The sequence below is a fragment of the Oncorhynchus tshawytscha genome, linkage group LG28, assembly GCF_018296145.1.
Source record: "Oncorhynchus tshawytscha isolate Ot180627B linkage group LG28, Otsh_v2.0, whole genome shotgun sequence".
Classification (NCBI taxonomy): Eukaryota; Metazoa; Chordata; class Actinopteri; order Salmoniformes; family Salmonidae; genus Oncorhynchus; species Oncorhynchus tshawytscha.
This window is the reverse complement of record NC_056456.1, coordinates 33,057,592-33,075,811: the sequence shown is the minus strand read 5'-3', so window position 1 is coordinate 33,075,811 and position 18,220 is coordinate 33,057,592. Positions and strand designations below refer to the sequence as shown.

The 18,220-nt window shown below is 42.3% G+C and overlaps 1 protein-coding gene across 2 annotated transcripts; it reads left to right on the top strand.

Annotated features, from left to right (window-relative positions):
* The first annotated feature begins 328 nt into the window (after positions 1–328).
* Positions 329–5,422, top strand: LOC112226382 (CMRF35-like molecule 3). Of its 2 annotated transcripts, XM_042308306.1 has the most exons (6): positions 329–539; positions 812–1,153; positions 3,135–3,311; positions 3,878–3,982; positions 4,255–4,304; positions 4,445–5,417. In XM_042308306.1, exons 1-6 carry the CDS (start codon positions 494–496, stop codon positions 4,769–4,771), a joined length of 1,047 nt encoding a protein of 348 aa, XP_042164240.1. In that variant the 5' UTR covers positions 329–493; the 3' UTR covers positions 4,772–5,417. The 2 variants fall into 2 exon arrangements, with proteins under 2 accessions (XP_042164240.1, XP_042164241.1); XM_042308307.1 differs by lacking the exon at positions 3,135–3,311 and having other exon boundaries at positions 4,445–5,422.
* The last annotated feature ends 12,798 nt before the right edge of the window (positions 5,423–18,220 follow it).

Here is an 18,220-nt window from a genome sequence, read left to right as displayed (position 1 = left end):
AGTGGTTATGAACCCTTTATAAAACAGGATTTGTAACACCATCATGTGGTGGTTATGAACCCTTTATAAAACAGGATTTGTAACACATTCATGTAGTGGTTAACGAGGCTTTATAGAGGCTTTATAAGATGCACTTCATTTAAAGCAGAACTTTGTTTTTATTTAACATATATTGTAGGAATAAATTATTAATAAATGGTGAGCAAACTCTTTATAAATGTCTTAGAAATGGTTTATTGACGGACATTAAAGTGTTCCTGAGAAGTGAAATGGTTTCAGGAAGTACTTAGTCAAACAGAAGGACTTCCGTGGCTCAGAGTAGACACACACACACACACACGCACACACACTCAGAGTGGTTCTCATACACACTGCAGGAGCAGACCTTCCTGTACTGGGGTGGTAACTGGACATAGAAGTATTGAGGGGACTGTAGTAAACAGGGTGTACAGGGTCTAAAGAGACTTGAACTAGCTGGGAGCCACAAGTCATCATGGTTAACCTGCTGGTCCTCACACTGAAGGTTGTCCTCCTCTTAGGTGAGTACATCAGACTGAATGAACACTTGTGACTCCTCTCTATAGTTGGATACATTTGGTTGTAACATTTTACAGTGTAACTCCATTCAATCACTGATAATGTTGTTAGATAAAGGGGAGGGGACACTGAGGAACACAAGGTCCAGTATGTACTGATGGATGTGATGGTGATCACCAGTGGTGTACCAGACCAGAATCCACTCTTACAGTATGTGAAATGGAAGCTGGGGTGTTTGTGCTGTTTGTAATGAGACTGTTGGTGTGTCCTACAGCTGCTGTGTGGAGTGTGTGTTCAGCAGAGTTGATCACAGTGGAAGGATATGAGGGGGGCAAGGCAGAGATCAGATGCCCCTATAGAGAGGAGTGGAGGAGCCACCAGAAGTACCTCTGTAAAGGGGATTGTCCTGTTTTTAATAAAAACAAAGTTATTAAGACTGAGGCAGGGGAAAACAGTGCTTCTAAAGGGAGATACTCGCTGAAGGACATCAGAGAGGAAAGTGTCTTCATTGTGACAATCACCAAACTGATGATTAACGATTCTGGGAAATACTGGTGTGGAGTGACCAATTTATTGGCAGATGACTACACTGAAGTCAACCTTACAGTCTCTAGAGGTACTGTAAATCTTTGATTCTCATCCTCGAAACTTTATCACTTCCAAACTAGACATTTTATAATATACATTCCTAATCAAGCTTCTGCTATTGACCCCGAATCCTAACCTGAGATCCTTCCACTTCATTCCATATTTTACATTCACTTTTGCAAACTTTTGTACTTTAGAATGTATGATATTTACCCATTTATTCTTGAAATATACAACTTATTAATGCCTCATGAGCTCAATTCAATACCACAATAAATTCAAAATATTTGCTTTCTTTGCTCCATTGTTTGTAAATGATGTCATTGTTAACAAAAACACTGTAAAGACTCAGACCATGGTTAAAACTACAATATTGATCTCGTGGATGGTCAGTCCTTGCATCTATAGCTCTGTCTATAAATGTGAGTGTAAGGATCGACGCTGGTAGACGAAAAGCAGGTACAGGGAGAACATTTATTGAGCAACGGACAAGGAACAGGACAGGACAGCGTCTGGACATTAGACAAGGAACAGGACAGGACAGCGTCTGGACATGAGACAAGGAACAGGACAGGACAGCGTCTGGACATGAGACAAGGAACAGGACAGGACAGCGTCTGGACATGAGACAAGGAACAGGACAGAACAGCGTCTGGACATGAGACAAGGAACAGGACAGGACAGCGTCTGGACATGAGACAAGGAACAGGACAGGACAGCGTCTGGACATGAGACAAGGAACAGGACAGGACAGCGTCTGGACATGAGACAAGGAACAGGACAGGACAGCATCTGGACATGAGACAAGGAACAGGACAGGACAGCGTCTGGACATGAAACAAGGAACAGGACAGGACAGCGTCTGGACATGAGACAAGGAACAGGACAGGACAGCATCTGGACATGAGACAAGGAAGTCTCATGGTCTACAAGTCTATGTCATTGGAGTTTCCAAACCTTTCTGGTTCTGTTAGGGTATATATTTAGTTGATAATACATTGGCTGAACTTCTTTCTGAGCGCTAGGCCTAAATGTTTGTTTAAAATGACAGATTGGTGCTGCGAGAACCGCACTGCAGTGACTGGCTACAGTATGAAGAACGGTCAGTCTCCACCACTGTGTTTATGATGAAAAGTATGAAGACAATCAGAAATACTTCTGCAAAGAGAAGACACGATCGAAGTGTCTAGTTGATGTAAAAGTGACAACAACCAAAAGCCAAAACGGGAGGTTCTCACTGTTCCACAACAAGACAGACAGAGTTTTCACCATGACCATCACCAACTAACCTAAGAGGATGTTGGGGGATATGTATGTGGCGTACAGAACAACCACACAATTGATACCATGTCAGCAGTCAGACTATAGACTGAGTGGACAAAACATTAGGAACATTTTTCTAATATTGAGCTGCACCCCCTTTGCCCTCAGAACAGCCTCAATTCGTCAGGGCATGAACTTTACAAGGTGTCCAAAGCGTTCCACAGGGATGCTGGCCCATGTTGACTCCAATGCTTCCCACAGTTGTATCAAGTTGGCTGGTAGTGGATTTCTACTCCAAATAGCTCATTCAATCTCATCCCACAGATAATCAATTGGATTGAGATCCGGTGACTGGGCAGGCCACTGCAGTGAGCTGAATTCACTGTTGTGTTTGTGGTCCAGACATCACTAGAGCACACAGATCATATTATCACCATTCAGATAAATGAAGAGCATATTACTTCCTGGTACACATTATGATGCTGTGTTATTATTTAGTTATTATTAAGGCACATTTCATTCTATCACATAAACATATTTGTGTATTGTACATAGACGGATCTGGCGTCAAATCTGACTTTGGAATCAGATTCCCTCTCTTGGTGGTAAAGACATGGTGCTCTGACAACACATCTCTGTGCAATAACTACTTTAAAAGCAGTAGACAACATTTTTGTTGTGTTAGCCAAGTGAAAAATGTTCACACATTGTCACAACAACTGTGTTTTGTGGTCCTTTGTTTTTAGCGACACCAACAATAACCACCACCACAAGAAAACCTGCAGCAAAAACAACAGCATCAAACCCAGGTTCACCAATGCTATCATCCTTAGCCACCTCCATCTCATCATCATCATCCATCTCTCAACTATCATCCATCTCAACACCATCATCCATCTCATCATCAACACAAAATGGATTTGGTAAATAAACTTTATAGCTGCTTTTTAACAGACATCTAAACAGACCAAAAATATGACCAATCAGATCAGCCCTGAAAAAGATAGGATGTGAAAAGATCTGATATCTTTGGTCAAAAGACCAATTAGTGGAAACAAGCTGTGTCAGCGCAGCCTATGAGCCTTTTTACGCTGCACCAGTTTAAATCCAGTTCCCTCAACACTTCATTTTGTAATGTAAAGAGACTGATCTGGCGTCAAATCTGCCTTTAGGTAATCTGGGACACTTCTACACCAGATTCCTGGTATAGAGTGGTAGTGAAAAGATAATGTCTCTCCGATTCCACATACCCCTGCAATAATTACTTTAAGACCAGTCGACAGCATTTTTGTTGTATGAGGCTGCGTTTACACATTGTTGGCCACCACATCCAAGGCTAATGTCAGGACAGGAAGTAAACAGAAAAGTTACACATCTGATGTGGAAGAGAGGCAGATCTTACTTCACAGTGTAAAAGGCCCTATGTAAGTTGAACAGAAGTGCTGATTGTAAAGTATGTGTTCTAATGGTACTGTTTGTGTCTGTTCAGATACATCAGTGGTCATCATAGTATCTGGGACTCTGGTCATGCTGCTATTGGTGCTTGTGGTCAGCCTGCTCATAGTCTATAGATGGAAATTCAACAAGGAAACAGGTGAGAAACACTCTCTCACACACACACACACACACAACGGGAAGTTACTCACACCCAGTCTTAAATTGCAAGAAACTTGCATATACAATCTTCCTTTGACCCTGGTTGAGAAATAGGGGTCTCATTGAGAACAGGGCTCTGAGAACCTCCTGAACAGACTGCTGCAGCCCAATATTGACATGTGTGAAGTGTGTGTGTGTGTGTGTGTGTGTGTGTGTGTGTGTGTGTGTGTGTGTGTGTGTGTGTGTGTGTGTGTGTGCTGTGTTCCACAGCTGTCTCCTCAGCACCCAGGGTGAACACAGACACTCGGATCAACATAGAGGTCAGTGTGTGTGTGTGCAAGTGCCTGCCTGTGTGCGTCATTGCGTCTCTATATAAAGAGAGAGAGAGCATGTTCTAATCTATGTTCTTCCCTCTCTCATCATGTCCTCATGTCCCTCTCCTCCTTTTCCTCCTCTCCAGGGTTGTCATGGTGATGGTCACTATGAAGAAATAAAGGACCGCCCCCTACAGTCCAGTTCAGGTAGTGAGACCCCCACAATCTACGCCACCGCCAACTTACCCACAAGCCCCTCTGACTCTCTCAACTATGCCAGCGTCAACTTCCACAAGGACCCCAGCTGCTCCAATGAGGCCACTGTCGCCATCGCTAAAAATAGCACTTTTTCTGGTGACTATGCCACTGTCAACATAAGTCAAAACCCTGCCTACTCTACTGTCTTTCATCCACACAGCTCCTCTGAGGCGCCTCCCATCTACTCCACAGTGAGCAAATCCAGAGACACCTGAGTCACTGACAACCAATCACAAGGGAGAAAAAACACACTGGCAACCAATCACAAGAAACATGTCATGAACTACGTTTGCCACTAACAGCCTCTTGAACATTGAGCTCTGTTTTTAGCTGACAGCTAGATAATGTGCTTCATGTCCTCACAATGTGTTTTCCTGACTTCTCTCTTCCATCAGATGTGTTTCCCTGACTTCTCTCTTCCATCAGATGTGTTTCCCTGACTTCTCTCTTCCATCAGATGTGTTTCCCTGACTTCTCTCTTCCATCAGATGTGTTTCCCTGATTAAATAAGCATTAATGATGTCATGATAAACTCCTGATAAAAAATGCCTTTAAAAACACCCATTTTAGCTTGGCCTTTAACCAGTGACTGTTTTAGACGTCCTCTGTGTTTTATGTTCTTTTATTCATCCTTTTACTGCTTCCTGTTTGCTTCTACTTTTTCATTTGATTGTTATATTGTGAATTGTGTTGCAATTGTAAATGCAATTTAAATTAAAGGGGAAGTGCAGTTAAAAACTTGACTTCCCTGTTTTTTTTATGATATTAGAGACACTAGAGAGGTGGAAATAACACTAGGAAATTGTGAAATTTATGATTAATTACCTTTCTGTGTGAGAGCTGTTTTAAAAGAATGCCTGGAATTTCAGCATGTTCATGAAGCCACAATCTGATCTGAATATAAGGGACCAAGGACGGGTCATCTAGGTAAGTGGGTGGGCTCTAGGCCATCCTATCAGCCAATCAGGGCTGTGTTTGTTTCCTAACACCCACACGATCAATGGCCAAAAGAGGCTCAGGGAAATACATTGTAAAAATTATATACATTTGACTTATTTTGATCAAATAAACACACAGTGATTATATAAAAATGACATTGAAATAACTCCATGGGGGCCTTAAGTTTGATTTGATATTTTCACATACAGTATGTTACAGTAGATACAAAACAGAGCAGCACATATTGCACTTAGATGTACACAGAGGGCAAATGTCAACGACATGCATGTCAATCTCTCCTGACTCAAAGTTGAAGGAAACATTGACTGCTTCACTATTGGTCTTTGTGCGAGATGTTGATATGTTGAGGCTACCGAACTGTCTGTTTAGGCAGTTGGTTCACAGTTCGGACACTCATTGGTACCAGACAAGACAACCAGAGGTCTCTTCACAGTCCCCAGGGCCAGAACAGAGGCTGGGAAACACAGTATTAAATAGAGCCATGACTACATGGAACTCTCTGCCACCCCAGGTAACTCAAGCTAACAGATAAAATACCTCCTTATTGCAGGATGGCGACTGTAAAGAGACACAGACATGTTTAGGCATTTTGTATTGTTTTCTGCATTGTATTATGTGTTGTGTTATGTATGTGATACGTGGTTAGGATATGACTTTGATATGTGGTTGTCTCGTCTGGCTGTCTTAAGATGAATGCACTGGCTGTGGGTCACTGTGGATGGGAGCGTCTGCTGAATTGCTCAATTGCAATGTAAATGTAGTGCTGTATATTTCTGTATATTATGTACTTTATTTGTTATTTTGTTTCATGTTTGGTCCCCATTGTGATTTTTTCAGTACATATGTGCAAATTATTTATTTCAGAAGGAGCCAGCAAAACTAGTGCACTCCTTGTGCTCTAGGTCATTGGACACCATTAGACATGCACGTGGTTATTCTTGTAACTGTTATGGCCAACTATGGTTACACCTCTGGGGTCTTTTCCAGAACAGGGGTTCCCCTTTCAGAGGACTCAGCAGGATGTCATGTATTGGTTAATCCTGTAGAATGCCAAGGTCTGTTGCTATGGTCCTTACATGCATGAAACTATTTTTGTGACTCTACAGGTTGCATGTCCTAATTTGAAGACAATATGATAACGGTGGCTAAATGCCAGAGGTGATAAGCCATTAAGAGGAGTTACTATGAGAATGATGTAAGAAGGACAAATGTATAAGTATTCTGTGCCAAGGCTGGAAGGCAGTTGTTTTCATGATTCCAGCTCAGCTTTTATTATGAAGTAATTAAAAGTCTATTTGAACTCACATGCTCCGGGATTGGTGAAATATGATGGACCAAATGTTTCCACGACAACCCCAGGAAGAGTAGTTGCCTCAGCAACAACTAAAGGGGATCCTAATAAATAGTAAATACTACTAAATACATCAACGTGAAAATTGAAATGTTTATGAATGTGTGTTGTCCCTGGTTAACTAGATACATAAACACACTGCCTCTCAAAATTATTTGTCATTTGCCTGAGAAAATTACTTTGATTGGTGGCCATGTGGTGAACTGATATAACAGTCTCTTCCTGTACATCTGTAACCCTGGTGTTGGTCTCCATCTAGTGGTGGTCTATGGTATTTGCAGTCTTTGACTTGTATCCTGCAGTCAGGTCATCCGGTGGGACAGAGGAGTAATACTCACCATGTTGCCTCTAAACTGCACCACGCGCTGGCGAGCAGTACCCCGAGACTGCCATGAAGAAGAAATATCAGCCCACGGAGAGTAGCACGAGATTGAACTTTACTCAACTTTCTAGAGCAGTAGTCACCAACCGGAGGATCGCAATCGACTGGTCGATCTCTAAGCATTTGTGTACAAAGCCCAACGATAAAGCCTTGTGTTCCTATTTTTCTATTGTCTCGGGCTGTTATTCATCTTGGGCTGTTATTCATCTTGGGCTGTTATTCATCTTGGGCTGTTATTCATCTTGGGCTGTTATTCATCTTGGGCTGTTATTCATCTTGGGCTGTTATTCATCTTGGGCTGTTATTCATCTTGGGCTGTTATTCATCTTGGGCTGTTATTCATCTTGGGCTGTTATTCATCTTGGGCTGTTATTCATCTTGGGCTGTTATTCATCTTGGGCTGTTATTCATCTTGGGCTGTTATTCATCTTGGGCTGTTATTCATCTTGGGCTGTTATTCATCTTGGGCTGTTATTCATCTTTGGCTGTTATTCATCTTGGGCTGTTATTCATCTTGGGCTGTTGGCTGTAGAATTGTTGCCATGTGGAACCATATCATGTGTCTGAAATTTCAAACTCTGCCTTCCCGGTGGGCCAAGAGAGCAAATCAAGTGCACTAAATAGGGCTACCGCTGGCCAATCAGATGGCTCAGAATACTGTGTCTGCAGTAATCTAGCAGGCATAAGAGAAAGCTACAGAAAAATTGATAGTGTGAGATTTCAAAACATTTAAAACCATAACTAGAAAGAGGTTGTCAACAAATACAGCACAAGGCTGTGATATGTGGCTGTCCCACCTAGCTGTTTTAAGATGAATGCATTGACTGTAAGTTGTTCTGAATAAGAACGTCTGCTAAATGACTAAAATGTAAAAAGTAGAACTGCTGTTTTTATGAGTGAGTTCGTGTTTAGCTTCTTTACTCGCCACTGTCAACACTTTGTATTCAACACTTTCATAAGCCACAAAATACACATTCTTCCTATTTCCACATTCAGCTGCGTGATCGGGGCACCACCAGTACAGAGCTTGCTCAGGAATGGCAGCAGGCAGGTGTGAGTGCATCTGCACACACAGTGAGGCGAAGACTTTTGGAGGATGGCCTGGTGTCAAGAAGGGCAGCAAAGAAGCCACTTCTCTCCAGGAAAAACATCAGGGACAGACTGATATTCTACAAAAGGTACAGGGATTGGACTGCTGAGGACTGGGGTAAAGTCATTTTCTCTGATGAATCCCCTTTTCCATTGTTTGGGGCATCCTGAAAAAAGCTTGTCAGGAGAAGACAAGGTGAGCGCTACCATCAGTCCTGTGTCATGCCAACAGTACAGCATCCTGAGACCATTCATGTGTGGGGTTGCTTCTCAGCCAAGGGAGTGGGCTCACTCATGATTTTGCCTAAGAACACATCCTCCAAGGGCAACTTCTCCCAACCATCCAGGAACAGTTTGGTGATGGAAAATGTTTCACGACTCTCGTCTCCTCAAGATTTCAGAATGATTGATAACAGGTGTAGGAACTATGCCTACCTTGTTTATGTTGCTGGCTCCTGTTCACTGATTCGGAATTTCTAGTTTGACTGTAAATCATGGTGAACCCTGCTCACAGCGCCAACTGTTAGGTTTTAAATTACAATTAGTAAAGATTAAACCAAGTTTATTCACCCATTGGGTTACACAGCTGAATAATACAAAGACATATTTCCACCAGTGGTAGTATACAGTTGAAGTCGGAAGTTTACATACACTTAGGTTGGAGTCATTAAAACCCGTTTTTATACCACTCCACAAATTTCCTGTTAACAAACTATAGTTTTGGCAAGTCGGTTAGGACTTTGTGCATGACATAGAAAGTTTACAACAATTGTTTACAGACAGATTATTTCACTTATAATTCACTGTATCACAATTCCAGTGGGTCAGAAGGTTACATACACTAAGTTGACTGTGCCTTTAAACAGCTTGGGATATTCTAGAAAATTATGTCATGGCTTTAGAAGCTTCTGATAGGCTAATTGACATCATTTGAGTCAATTGGAGGTGTATCTGTGGATGTATTTCAAGGCCACCTTCAAACTCAGTGCCTCTTTTCTTGACATCCTGGGAAAATCAAAAGAAATCATTCAAGACCTCAGAAAACAATTGTAGACCTCCACAAGTCTGGTTCATCCTTGGGGGACATTTCCAAACGCCTGAAGGTACCACGTTCATCTGTACAAACAATAGTATGCAAGTATAAACACCATGGGATCATGCAGCTGTCATACCGCTCAGGAAGGAGACGCATTCTGTCTCCTAGAGATGAAAGTACTTTGGTGCGAAAAGTGCAAATCAATCCCAGAACAACAGCAAAGGACTCTGTGAAGATGCTGGAGGAAACAGGCACAAAAGTATCTATATCCACAGTAAAACGAATCCTAAGGTCGCTCAGCAAGGAAGAAGCCACTGCTCCAAAACTGCCATGAAAAATCCAGACTACGATTTGCAACTGCACTTGGGGACAAAGATCGTACTTTTTGGAGAAATGTCCTCTGGTCTGATGAAACAAAAATAGAACTGTTTGGCCATAATGACCATCATTATGTTTGGAGGAGAAAGGGGAGGCTTGCAAGCTGAAGAACACCATCCCAAACATGTAGCACGGGGGTGGCAGCATCATGTTGTGGGGGTGCTTTGCTGCAGGAGGTGTACTTCACAAAATAGATGGCTTCATGAGGGAGGAAAAGTATGTGGATATATTGAAGCAACATCTCAAGACATCAGTCAGGAAGTTAAAGCTTGGTTGCAAATGGGTCTTCCAAATGGACAATGACCCCAAGCATACTTCCAAGGTTGTGGAAAAATGGCTTAAGGACAACGGTCAAGGTATTGGAGTGGCCATGACAAAGCCCTGACCTCAATCCTATAGAAAATTTGTTGGTATAACTGAAAAAGCGTGTGCGAGCAAGGATGCCTGACTCAGTTACACCAGCTCTGTCAGGGGGAATGGGCCAAAATTCACCCAACGTATTGAGGGAAGCTTGTGGAAGGTTACCTGAAGCATTTGACCCAAGTTAAACAATTTAAAGGCAATGCTAACAAATACTAATTGAGTGTATGTCAACTTCTGACCCACTGGGAATGTGATGAAAGAAATCAAATCTGAAATAAATCATTCTCTGTACTATTATTCTGACATTTCACATTCTTAAAATAAAGTGCTGATCCTAACTGACCTAAGACAGGGAATGTTTACTAGGATTAAATGTCAGGAATTGTGAAAAACTGAGTTTAAATGTATTTGGCTAAGGTGTATGTATGTAAACTTCCGACTTCAACTGTATATACCCCAATTTGGGTGGAGTCTCCCCATTCTCTCTAAACAATGCATCTTTATTACTAGGCAGGAAGTTAAGTGATATGGGTCACAAACTGTTCCTTTATGATTACTTGACCTGGAGACGTGTAGGACCTCGATGGATTAAATCCAATTTACTTCGTAAACAACAGGTGTAGACTAACAGGTAAATGCTTACTTACGGATCTTCCCAACAATGCAGAGAGAGAAAAAAGAGAAAGAATACAAATAGAAAAAAAGTAACATAATAAATACACAATGATTAATGATAACTTGGCTATATACAGCGCCTTCAGAAAGTATTCAGACCCCTTGACTTATTCCACATTTTGTTACATTACAGCCTTATTCTAAAATGGATAGTAATTTTTAAAAATATATATATCATGTTTTTTTAACCCCTTTTTTGTGGTATCCAATTGGTAGTTACAGTCTTGTCTCATCGCTGCAACTTCCGTACAGACTCGAAACACAACCCAACCGAGCCACACTGCTTCTTGACACAATGCCCACTTAACCCGGAAGCCAGCCGCACCAATGTGTCAGCGTGTGCTGCACCCGGCCCGCCACAGGAGTTGCTAGTGTGCAATGGGACAAGGACCTCCCTACCGGCCAAAACCTTGCCTAAACCGGACGACACTGGGCCAATTGTGTGCCACCCCATGGGTCTCCCAGTCAGACCTTAATATTTGGTACAGAAACCTTCGTTTGCAATAACAGTGATCATACGTTTCCTGTAGTTCTCGACCAGGTTTGCACTGCAGCAGGGATTTTGGCCCACTCCTCCATACAGACCTTCTCCAGATCCTTCAGGTTTCGGGGCTGTCGCTGGGCAATACGGACTTTCAGCTCCCTCCAAAGATTTTCTATTGGGTTCAGGTCTGGAGACTGGCTAGGCCACTCCAGGACCTTGAGATGCTTCTTACGGAGTCACTCCTTAGTTGCCCTGGCTGTGTATTTCGGGTCATTGTCATGCTGGAAGACCCAGCCACAACCCATCTTCAATGCTCTCACTGAGGAAAGAAGATTGTTGGCCAAGATCTCGCGATACATGGCCCCATCCATCCTCCCCTCAATACGGTGCAGTCATCCTGTCCCCTTTGCAGAAAAGCATTGGTTGGCAAGTTGGCATGGTGTTCTTGGGGTTGTATTCATCCTTCTTCTTCCTCCAAACACAGCGAGTGGAGTTTAGACCAAAAAGCTCTATTTTTGTCTCATCAGACCACATGACCTTCTCCCATTCCTCCTCTGGATCATCCAGATGGTCATTGGCAAACTTCAGACGGGCCTGGACATGCGCTGGCTTGAGCAGGGAGACCTTGCGTTAATTACTTAAAAATCATACAATGTGATTTTATGGATTTTTGCGTCTCTCACAGTTGAAGTGTACCTATGATAAAAATTACAGACCTCTACATGCTTTGTAAGTAGGAAAACCTGGAAAATCATCAGTGTATCAAATACTTGTTCTCCCCACTGTATGTACATATTGCAGTGGAATCTCCTCGGAGGAGGAAGGGGAGGACCATTGTAATGTAACATTTTAATTGTATGTGTCCACATAACTGGGTATGTGACTAACCTTGTGAAACTGTGTGAAACTGCCCTATTATAATCTCCTGTTCTTGGGAGTATAATCCTGTGTTTCAAACCAGTTTGCTCCTGTGTCCTTGTATAGATGAAAAAAAAGAACAGGAACTATAAAGATATGTGCTTATCACCCAATGCTTCAGATTTCAGACTGTCCACACTGCTCTGTGTAACTCCAGCAGATCCTTATTTTATAATATCCACCACAATTTGGCTGACGTATCGTTGACCTGTGGCTCCGAGGGTAAACTGCCGGCAGAGGCTCACTGAGCTGTGACACTAGGGTAAATTCCTCCTCGCCAGACGAGGAAACAGAGAGACCCACTTGACATCCACGGGAGTTTGCGCTAAGGGATAGAGGAGCATGCTCTACCGCATAGTGCGATGTGGGTAGACCGGTTAGGATGTCCTGTTAGACTAGAATATCCGGTTAGGGATGGACTTACTAACCAGTGGACAGGAAGAACTGTTTCTCATACATTTGAAACTAAGTATAATAACAAAACTGTGTTTATGTAGGTACGATATCCATGTGGACAAGTTCTCCAGTGGTTCAACGACAAATTGGGCAATATTTTAGCAGTCATGCAATTGCATGGTTTAGGTTGCAGGAACTGATCACTCCTCTATGTTGTGTGTGAGTGTAAAAGAGATAAGAACTCAAGATGAGATCATCCTCGAGCAAAAAGTGTTTTCCAGCCACCACATGCTACACAAGGCCATTGAAAGTAATGGTAAGCAAATGGGGACCGATTGTTGCGAGGACGTGTCACAATGGCACAGTTTAACAAATCGAGATTTTCCCAAAGAAGGCACCCTCAATGTCATTAAGTTGAAATTAGTCAGAACGGTTGGAGAAAGTAGGGAAAGGCAAGAAAAATAATATAGGATGGGATCATTTTAGAAAGTGGGAATTTGAAGCAGAGACAAGGACAGAGTGAGAGAGGATAAGTGCAGAGGTAATGATGAAATCTGAAGAAAAGAAAGGCAAAGCAAGTAGGAACAGACGTAAAGATGAACTGTATCAACATCATCCACCACACTACACTCCCCCCACCTCAAAACAGCTACCACCTCCACAACCAGGACCCCCAGCAGCAGGAGTGTGGGCTGTGGGGGCAGACGGCGGAGAATCTGAGGAAGACAAAGAAGAAAAATAAACACCTCTGACCACCATACACACTGAGTTCCGACACCTCAGGACCGCCCCTGCCGAGACCCTAAGCCTCCCAAATGACTGGTCACCAAAATGACCTGTTGAGTTTATCCAGACATATCACCCCATCCACCTCCTGTTTCCACACTACCCTATGCTGCTTCCCCTGATGTCAATACCAAATCCAGTGGCAGGCCATGACGCGAACGCCACTCCAACCATCCTCCTATTATAATCTCCTGTTGTTGGGAGTATAATCCTGTGTTGCAAACCAGTTTGCTCCTGTGTCCTTGTATAGGTAAAAAGGGAACTGAGAGTCCTGCCCAAGAACAGGAACTATGAAGATATGTGCTTGTCACCCAATACTTCAGAATTCAGACTGTCTACACTGCGCTGTGTAACTCTGTTATTCTCTCTGAGCTCAGAAATAAGAATCTTGGTTTGACTTGGACTCCAGCAGATCCTTATTTCATCATTTCCATCATCATTTCCACCACACCATCCTACTCAATTAATTTCAGAAAAATGAAAAAGTTCAACATAAAAAATGATCCTTTTTAGATAAAACTATACTTAAATATGTATATTCATGTCACCAAATAATTGATTAAAACACACTGTTTTTCAATGAAGGTATACAGTAGCCTCAGCAGCACTCTTTAGCGTTGCACCGTGGTGTAGCTGGAGGACAGCTAGCATCTGTCCTCCTCTAGATACATTGAACAATTCAAAACCTACAGTAGGAGGCTCATAGTTCTCACCCCCTTCGATAGACTTCCCAGATGACATCCTCCAACCTATCAATCAATCAAATGTATTTATAAAGCTGGTGGTTTGCCCTTTTACATCAGCCGATGTCACAAAGTGCTATACAGAAACCCGGCTTAAAACCCCAAACAGCAAGCAATGCAGATGTAGAAGCACGGTGGCTAGGAAAAACTCACTAGAAAGGATGGAACCTAGGAAGGGACCTAGAGAGGAACCAGGGGTGGCCAGTCCTCTTCTAGCTGTGCCGGGTTGAGATTATGACAGTACATGGCCAAGATGTTCAAACGTTCATAGATGACCAGCAGGGTCAAATAATAATAATAATAATCACAGGGGTTGTAGAGGGTGCAACAGGTCAGCACCTCAAGAATAAAGGCCAGGTATTCCTGAGACATGGTCCCAGGGCTCAAGTCATCCGGGAGGTGAGCGAGAGGGAATTAGAGGGAGCATACTTAAATTCACACAGGACACCGGATAAAACATGAGAAATACTCCATACATAACAGACTGACCCTAGCCCCGCTACACAAACTATTGCAGCGTAAATACCGGAGGCTGAGACAGGAGGGCCCCCGTAATAGGGTTAAAAGCAGAGAATCCTGGTGGAGAGAGGAACCAGCCAGGCAGAGACAGCAAGGGCGGTTCGTTGCTCCAGGGCCTTTCTGGTCACCTTCACATCCCTGGGCCAAACTACACTCAATCATAGGATCTACTGAAGACATGAGTCTTCAATAAAGACTTAAAGGTTGAGACCAAGTCTGTGTCTCTCACATGAATAGGCAGACCATTCCATAAAATTGTTGTACTATAAGAGAAATCCCTGCGTCCAGCTGTTTGCTTAGAAATTCTAGGGACAATAAGGAGGCCTGCGTCTTGTGACCGTAGCGTACGTGTAGGTATGTACGGCAGGACAAAGACAGAGAGATGGGTAGGAGCAAGCCCATGTAATGCTTTGTAGGTTAGCAGTAAAACCTTGAAATCAGCCCTAGCCTTTACAGGAAGCCAGTGTAGACAGGCTAGCACTGGAGTAATATGGTCAAATGTTGGGGTTCTAGTCAAGATTCTAGCAGCCGTGTTTAGCACTAAGAGCGAGAGAGAGAGAACTATCTATGTTTCGTAGTGTATATTTTTTTACTTTTACTTTCATTACTTAGCTAGCAAATGCAGCTATCTAGTTTAGCCTACTCAAACACCTGGTTGAAACAGAGAGGGATGCTATGTTAGCTAGCTGGCTATGTGTGGCTGGCAGCCTTCCAGCTACCACAGAACTCCTGTACTTCATCCATTGTCAGTCTGCCTCCATCACCACCAGCATCTTCAAAGGGAACTGGGACTTTGTCCGTGGACAAGGGGTCCTCAGATTAAGGGTTTTCAATGGTTGGGGGGCAGCTCCTCACTGTCACTGCCAGAATCTGATTACTGACTTTCAGGCTCATTGTTAGAATTTTAAAAAATCTCCAGAATTTCCGCATTTGTGAGTTGTCTCCTTTTGAAAGACATTGCTAATACTACAGCTTAGCTCACTAGCAACATACATAAACAACAACACTGAATGGTTCAGAGTGGGAGTGAGAGGTTACGTGATTGACTGCCTGCACGCACTATTTGTAACAAATTATTGATATATTTACTGTTTTATTCACATTTTTAAAGTACCGGGGATGAATCATGCATTCCGATTATTGCACATATTGTGTGTAAAATACTTTTTTGAAGGTTGTACTGATTATGATGAGCTAAGCTAATTCCAGCTATATGTGTGGAGCCATGTTTGTTGACATACAATGCCTTCTGGGTTTCACGTAATCGTCTGTTGGACCGAAAATGTTATAACAAAATGAGAGGCGTAAGGGTTCACTCATTTCTTGAGGACTTCCGTAAATGAATGGTGGGATGCGAACCATGGTGAATGACAACCCCCTTTGAACATGCATACTATAAACAGACCAAACTCATCTTGTCTCCTATTATCTTTGGTTTCTTTGAGGGGGAAAAAAGCATGGCGGCGAGCAGAAACTACCCATTGTCGGATTACTTTCCATTTCTAGAGAGTGTTTTACTCAATTATTTCGATCAATGGTGAGCTCACCCGGGATGTGATTCATTATACATAGTCTTTTTATATTAGCTAATTCATATTGTATTTGCTCAGTGAGAGTTATACAAATTTGACCGCGTGTGTTATGTCAATCTTTCCTCAGTTAGCGCTAAGACAAATGTAGCCTACATTTTTCCAATTTGGATGATTGTGTTATGCTGTAGATACTTCTGTGAATGTCTGAACATTGCATCCAAAAATGAACTGCTCACATTCTGGACATAACTTTGTAAGGACTGTGTTTGTGCAAAATGTTTCTGAAAAAACATGTGGGCAGCTCAAATGCTGATTGTTGCATCATTCGAAACTGTCCGTTCTAAATAAGCATTCTAATCACACCATATGCTACAGGGACCACTGTGGAATGATCACACCATTGTGTTGGTACATGTGAAAAGGTTAAAGTGTACATTTCCCAGCTGTCAGGTTTACATCTAAATATTGTGAAACGTATGTGATTAAACATGAAACTATTTGTGAAAAGATGTAATGTGACGTTAACCTTCTAAATAAGAGTATGGATGTTCCTATAAAGTTTAACTAGTCAGTGGCCACGCCCCCGTGAGGCCAGACATTACATCAGGTGTCATAGAACTGCCCCTTTTTCCACAGAGAATGAAACCACTTCCTAAGAAATGTACATTACGGAGTCCCCACGTTGGAACTACTGCAATTCTATAGACCAAAATATGGAGCTGACGCTACATGTTGAAATGGTTAAGAACTACAACTCCTGTAACGATTGTCTTCGGTGGAATGAGAGGAGGACCAAGGCGCAGCATGGTATGTGTTCATGATATATTTTAATGAAATATCACTGAACACAGAAAACAAAAAAGAACAAGAGAAATAAATTAAAACCGACACAGTCCCGTGTGTAACAAACACTGACACAGAAAAATAATCACCCACAAAACACTGGTGGGAAAAGGCTACCTAAGTATGATTCTCAATCAGAGACAACGAACGACACCTGCCTCTGAGAACCATACCAGGCCAAACACATAAACACAACATAGAAAAAAGAACATAGACTACCCACCCCAACCAAACTAAAACAAAGACATAACAAAGGAACTAAGGTCAGAATGTGACAACTATAGGCCACGGAGACCATACAGATATAGTTTTGGCTACACGGCTGGAAATGGTTCAACTCTGAGACTATCGATCACTACAGAATATGAGCAAATCCTAGATGTATAATTACTAGTCTGCAGCTGGAAATTACGTAAGTCTAGGACAAGAATACCGACAACCGCCGAAACATCTATTCTATAAAACATCCATGTGTATGTCTGACGTATCCATAATTTACATAACCAGATACTTTGTCGGTTGACTCTCCAGCAGACGGACCGGATTCCAACAGAGAAGACAACGACATACGGGTGTAAATATTTACACTACCGTTTAAAAGTTTGGGGTCATTAGAAATGTTTGTCACGGTCTTCTTCCTCGTCATCTGAAGAGGAGAGGCGAGAAGGATCAGAGGACCAAAATGCAGCATGGCATGTGTTCATCATGAATTTTAATAAAGAAAACACTGAACACTGAAACACTATAGAAAAACAGTAAACAAAATAACAACCGTGAAGCTACTGCGAGCTGCGCTGAAACAAGCCATCAACATAGACAATCACCCACAAACAAACAGTGCAACCCAGGCTACCTAAGTATGATTCTCAATCAGAGACAACTAATGACACCTGCCTGTGATTGAGAACCATACTAGGCCGAAACATAGAAATACCCAAATCATAGAAAAACAAACATAGACTGCCCACCCCAACTCACGCCCTGACCATACTAAATAAATACAAAACCAAGGAAATAAAGGTCAGAACATGACAATGTTCTTGTTTTTGAAAGAAAAGCACATTTTTGGTCCATTAAAATAACATCAAATTGATCAGAATACAGTGTAGACATTGTTAATGATGTAAATGACTATTGTAGCTGGCAATGGCAGATTCTTTACGGAATATCTACATAGGCGCACAGAGGCCCATTATCAGCAACCATCAC

What these genes read in the sequence shown, in the direction of transcription:
- LOC112226382 (XM_042308306.1), top strand. Translation starts at nt 494, where the DNA reads ATGGTTAACCTGCTGGTCCTCACACTGAAGGTTGTCCTCCTCTTAG. An exon ending in GAAGGTTGTCCTCCTCTTAG is followed by an intron (nt 540 to 811) that starts GTGAGTACATCA and finishes TGTGTCCTACAG; the next exon opens with CTGCTGTGTGGAGTGTGTGT. An exon ending in CAACCTTACAGTCTCTAGAG is followed by an intron (nt 1,154 to 3,134) that starts GTACTGTAAATC and finishes CTTTGTTTTTAG; the next exon opens with CGACACCAACAATAACCACC.